At 44.2% G+C, this 6,000-nt stretch overlaps 1 protein-coding gene across 6 annotated transcripts in view; it reads left to right on the top strand.

The window, feature by feature from the left end:
* Positions 1–2,513: 2,513 nt before the first annotated feature.
* TFB1M (transcription factor B1, mitochondrial) overlaps positions 2,514–6,000 on the top strand; it is an 85,684-nt gene continuing 82,197 nt past the window's right edge. For all 6 annotated transcript variants that reach the window (XR_008662481.1, XR_008662482.1, XR_008662480.1 and 3 more), the window contains exons 1-2: positions 2,514–2,715; positions 5,829–5,980. Coding sequence is in view for 3 of the 6 variants with exons in the window: in XM_055309764.1 (XP_055165739.1) it covers positions 2,583–2,715; positions 5,829–5,980 (285 nt within the window). In the remaining 3 variants the exon portion in view is untranslated. The remainder of the gene's footprint in view (positions 2,716–5,828; positions 5,981–6,000) is intronic.

Raw genomic sequence — 6,000 nt, 5'->3', positions numbered from 1 at the left:
AATCCTGGGGACCCCGGATTGAGTCCCTCGAGTCCCACATCGGGCTCCCTGCATGGAGCCTGCTTCTCCTTCTGCCTGTGTCTCTGCCTCTCTGTGTCTCTCATGAATGAATAAATAGAATTAAAAAAAAGAGCAGTGATTAAACACCTTGCATCATTTATATTGATTTTGTAGCTTAGCACATATTTATTGTAATTGTTTTAGTTAAACAGCCATAGGAAAATTGTAACCTTAAGCTTATGCTCAGACTAATACTCCATTTATTTAAATAAGATTATAAAATTAACATATCTTAGTTAACTTAAAAATAATACTTGAGGGGTGTGACCCATGAGATCAGAACTCAGAAAAGAAAAAAAATTATGGTTAAGTCTTCTTTCTGTACCTTGCTGTGCAATCCTGGATAATGACGTCCTTCACAGTAAAAGAATGATAACAATCTCATTCACATAGGAACACCATGAGGAGTAAAGGAAATAATTATATGTAATTGTAAATGAATGCCTTCCCAGGTATAGTAGGACTCTGAATCAAGAGTTTAGGCTTTCAAACTACATTTCTATGCCACCTTGGGCAAATCACCTTACCTCTATGAGAGTCATGTCCCAATTTTCTAAAGCTAGGAGCTATGTCAGATTATCTCACAGTTCTTTTAATATAGCTCCAATAGGAAGTGGTTGGGTTTTCCATTGAGATTTCAGCGAAAATTTCATTCAATTTCACTCTTATCATATCTGCAGGTACTTGTTTTTCCATTAGCTTTATTGTAAACTCACCACTCTGAGAAATAAAAAATGTTGATTCACTTGTGATCAAGGCAGCAATTTGCAAAAAAACACAGTCAGGAAAGCTAAATTCTCCTACATAGCAGAGAGAGTTCAATCTTTGCTTTGTTGTTTCCTGTTATAATAAACAGAATTCAGATTTGAGTCTTTGACCTTAGATATAACCATCCTAGGTGAGTCAAAGGACCTCTCAACATTGACTGTACCGCTTTAAAAGCAGGCTCTGGACACAGACTTGTGGATTCAAATCCTGATTCCACTACTTATTAGCTATGCAGCCTAGGACACAGCTCTGAACCTCTCTAAGCCTTTGTCTTTTGTAACAATTAATGAGATAACAGTTGTAAAGCACTCAGCTGTGAAGCTGGTACTTTGGGAAACATTGGGCAAATGTTAGCTATTACAAGTATTATGTTTATTTCCCTTCCTTTTCATCCTTACCTTTCCAAGTACTGCAAGAAGAGACCACAACACTTGGAGCAGTGAGGGTCAGTAAGAAAATCTGGGGAAAAAAAAAAAAAAAGAAAAGAAAATCTGGGGAAGGCAAACAAGGAGTGGCAACTAACACTCAATGCAAAGGCAGATAACTACAAAAAGTAGCCACTATGCATGTCCAGAAACTTAGATTGGGTCTGGGTTCCATTATTTTCTAGTTTTGTGAGTATTAGTTAATTTGTATCACTTAAGTTTTTGTTTCCTCCGCTTTCACTAGAGACTAGTTATATTTATATCATAGGACTGTTGGTGAAATGCTCAAAAACAAATACTCGACATACTTGAAAACACTTCCTGAACTCTAAACAAGGCAGCTTTTCTCACTGGATACATTTAAAGGGGGCAGAAGAATTGGATTCTACCTCTGGCCCTTCTCACCACAAACTGCGCTCCTCCTTAACCCCTCTGGCCGGGATCGTCTGCTAGATCCTTGCGGTAGCAAGGCCACCACTGATTACCAGCTGACCCATGCCTTGCACACCAGGCGACTCCTCTTTTAGTTCTTGCAGCCTTAAGGGAGATATGTCCATTTAACAGATGAAAGACTAAGGCTGAAAGAAGTTAGAAACCTGCCATCAGCACCTACAATGCCAAAGTTCTTTTTTTTTTTTTTTTTAAGATTTATTTATTCATGAGAGACACAGAAAGAGAGGCAGAGACACAGGCAGGGGGAGAGGCAGGCCCCCTGCAGAGGGCCCGATGCGGGGACTCGATCCCAGGCCCCCAGGATCACGACCTGAGCCCAAGGCAGATACTTAACCACGGAGCCACCCAGGCACCCCTACAATGCCGATGTTTTGAAAACATCCACCATAAGAGAAAATTGTTAGCAACCGATAGTTTTGCCTCTAATCATTGGCTTTCCCGCAATTATCCACGGAGGGGAACGCGGCAAGTGCATCCGCCAGAAGCCCCAGGGGGCGTTCCTAGGCGCCAAGCTCCTGAGACCCACCCCTCCGAGACCCGGTGGGAACGTGAGGTCCCCGCCTCCAGGCCGCCCTGGCCCCGCCCGCCAGGAGAGGCCCCGCCCACCAGGAGAAGCCCCGCCCCCGGGCTCCGCTCCGTCACCGGAGGAACACAGCGCAAGCCCAGCCCGCGTCGCGCTTAGCGAGAAACGGCGCATGCGCTCTGGATGCGTCCGGATTTCCTGTCTGCCCTCCCAGCTTCCGGCGAGGTACATCCGACCAATAGAGTGGGCTCGGGGGCGGGCCTTCATGCTCGCAGCTCCCGCCATCCTCCCTGGGTGATTTAAGGGCAGCGCGGAAAGTCCGCCGTGCAAAGTGGACGGTTCCGCGGGGCTTGATGGCTGCGTCCGGGACGCTGAGTACTTTCCGACTCCCGCCGTTGCCCACGATTCGAGAAATCATTAAGTTGTTCAGGCTGCACGCCGCGAAGCAACTGTCCCAGAATTTTCTCCTGGACTTGAGGCTGACAGGTGGCTGTCTTCTCAGGGCTGCCCGGCTGTCTCCCCGCATCCCCGGGCACGTGGGTCAGGGAGCTGGCCTGGACCTGCGGGCGGGTTTCTGGGGTCAGGCGATGTGCAGGGGGCCTTCGGTCAGGGCCTTGTACCGCTTTGTGCTGAAAGAACCCCGGAGCACGTAGAGGGTGGTTGGCCTGCAGGAGGCCGTGCTCGCTCGCGGGTGTTGGCCGTGGGCTAGTGCAGGCAGGCTGTGCAGACGCCGAGCAGACGCTAGGGGAGGCCGGGGTCGCGTGTCCTGAGGCGGATGGGGAAGTTGGAATCACGGTGTGCCAACCCAGGACCTGGGGCTGCACGCGCGACTTTGACCTCTCATGCAGTTTAAAGCTGTCAGAATTTGTATTAGTGCAGGGAGTTTTTCAGTAACGTGTCGCAAGAGTGTCACTCGTGGGATGACGTTATTTAAAGGGTAACCTGGGGGACCCCTGGGTGGCGCAGCGGTTTGGCCGCCTGCCTTCGGCCCAGGGCGCGATCCTGGAGACCCGGGATCGAATCCCACGTCGGGCTCCCGGTGCATGGAGCCTGCTTCTCCCTCTGCCTGTGTCTCTGCCTCTCTCTCTCTCCCTCTCTGTGTTACTATCATAAATAATTTTAAAAAAAATTTAAAGGGTAACCTGTTGAATGCAAAACTCTTGAGGGCGCAGATACTCGGTAAATGCATTATCAGACAACCTACGGCGTGCGGGTGCTGGAGACGCAGCTGGGGAGTGAACCAGGCAAAGTCTGTCCTCAAGGAGCTTACATTTTTAGTGAGCTCACATTCCCACCCCTTATTTTAAGTCCCTCTTTACGCGGTGAAATTTTATGTGCCATGAAATGAACCAGTCTGGAGTGCAGAGTTTGATATACATTCGTTTAACCGCCACCCCCTCTCCCCCGCCCCATATCTTGCTGATGGTTTCTTCTGAAAGGTGAGGTTGCAAGAATAACAGGTATTAGCAATAGGTCCACTGTTGGAGAATTTACTGTATTTGGGGATTTGATACTTAGTTCCATTTTGGCCCCTCTTGAGAACCTGGAAAGATCAGCAAATCATACCCCAAAAGTTGATTTTTCAGTTAAGTGACGTATGAGTAAGATATTTTATTTCTTGGATGTGGAGTCTTCGTGCTACCAGTAGAAATAGGACTTAGGGTAAAATACCTTGACTAAACTTCAGTTTCCCTTCTGTTAATTGGAGGAGGGCCCCTACTTCGAGAGCTTTAAAGAGTTATCCACCTCTAAAATTCTTTAGTTCTAGCAGTAACTAGAAACCGGCCTTGTCTGCCAGTCACTAGTCCCATTCTATAGGTAAATAAAGCGCCTTTCCTTTTTTTTTTTTTTTTTTTTTTTTAAATAAAGCTCCATTCTTAAGACGGAAGATACAGGTCTTTATATTTTTGCTGTTAAAAAAAAAATCCTTTGTGTACAGTATCTTGTGTGAGCCTTTAGTCATCCTTAGGAGTAAATTCTGGAATCTAGATACTATTCCTTCTCTGGGAACCAAAGTGAAGGAAGATTAAAGTACTTGTCTGGAGTAAGAAGCTCAGATGGGAGCAGATATTTAGCGAATTGACAGTGCCTCTTTGATACTGTATTGGAATGTGCCTGAAGAGTTTGAAGGCAGAGCCCCTGACCTCTCTACTATGGTAGCACCTCATTTAAAAAAAAAATGAGAATTTAAATCCATAATACCTGTGCTTACTGTATCAACTCTGTTGCCTCTGAAAGGCATTGGTGTGTAGTGGAGGAAGGATCGCTTTAGAATTTACCCCTGAGCTGGAGCCCCTTCTCTTCCCTTTTCTTTCTAGATGACTTTGTACACATGAAACGACAGACAAGGAAATTGAAAAGTTCAGAGAAGTTAAATCGGGATAGTAGTTCTTAATGTGTTAGAAGGGTTGGAAGGATTGTGAGATGCAAGGGAGCAAGCATGTAAAGCACCTAAAACAAATTGTTGGTGAACATATATTAATTCCCTCCCAGCACTAGTTAAAAGCTATTTGGGGGCGCCTGGGTGGCTCAGTCCATTAAGTGTACCACTCTTGATTTCCACTCAGGTCATGATCTTGAGGTGGTGAAATTGAGCCCAGTGTGGGGCTCTGTGCTCAGTGGGAGTCTGCTTGAGACTCCCTCTCCTGCTCCCTCTGCCCTTCCCCCACCCCCACTCACAGGTGCTCTTGTGCCTGACCTCTCTTACCTTCCCCGCCTTTCTTTAGAATAAGTAAATCTTAAAAAAAAAAAAAAAAGAGAGAGAGAGACAAAACTATTTTTGCATTTAGGCCTACAAAAAGTGGTGCCATACCGTCTCAGTGAATACTGCAAAGAAGGGCTGATAATGTTTTCAGTGGCTAAATTTCCACTATCCCAGGAGACCCAGTTACTTGGAATTTAGTATCTCAGTCAATAAGACCAGCCTGTTATATGTTTTATCAGAAGTGATAATTGGTTGCAATGAATCCTCAATAATCTTTTTCATGGTTTCTTAAGATCTGCTAACTTAAAGAGGTTGATTAATTGAAAACATTAACTTTTCCATACCAATTTGCATATTTGTAAAGCTTAAAACACTTCCACTGAGAAGTTTTACTTTCTAAAAATGACCAAGAATCTAAATTTCTGCCAGTCCTATGATCTAGGAACTTGTTGCTGTGACCAATTAGTTGTTTATAGGTGAAAATGAGGCAGCTAGCTTTGGGATTTAAAACTACCAGCATTGGAAATTACGAACGTGAAACTAGTCTTATTCAAATATTCAACATTTGGCAACTGTAGAGAGATGGTATATGCTTACCCAGGTGGTCTTAGGAATTGATAGGTTTGGCAGAAGAACAGATGCAAAATACAGCATTAACTATATTTAAATTAGGAAATTTGTCACAATCTTATTTTTAAGGGACTGATAATACAATTCAATCATATAGTAGAATATTGAATGGCCACTATATGTTGGTTTAGGTTAAGAGGTAAGTAATTGGATAAATACGGTATAAAAGACTAGTTGAGTAATGGTTGATAAGAATTTGTGGAGACTATTGTTAAATTTTGTACGTTGAAATTTATCAAGGTAATTAAAACATTCTTTTTTCTAGATAAAATTGTAAGGAAAGCTGGCAATTTGACAAACGCTTATGTTTATGAAGTGGGCCCTGGGCCAGGAGGAATCACAAGATCAATTCTCAATGCTAATGTTGCTGAACTTTTGGTGGTTGAAAAGGATAGTCGATTTATTCCTGGACTACAGGTAAGATACTTAAAATTGTC

Source organism: Nyctereutes procyonoides, unplaced genomic scaffold (genome assembly GCF_905146905.1).
Source record: "Nyctereutes procyonoides isolate TBG_1078 unplaced genomic scaffold, NYPRO_anot_genome, whole genome shotgun sequence".
NCBI classification, from domain to species: Eukaryota; Metazoa; Chordata; class Mammalia; order Carnivora; family Canidae; genus Nyctereutes; species Nyctereutes procyonoides.
This window is presented reverse-complemented; position numbering and strand designations above follow the sequence as displayed.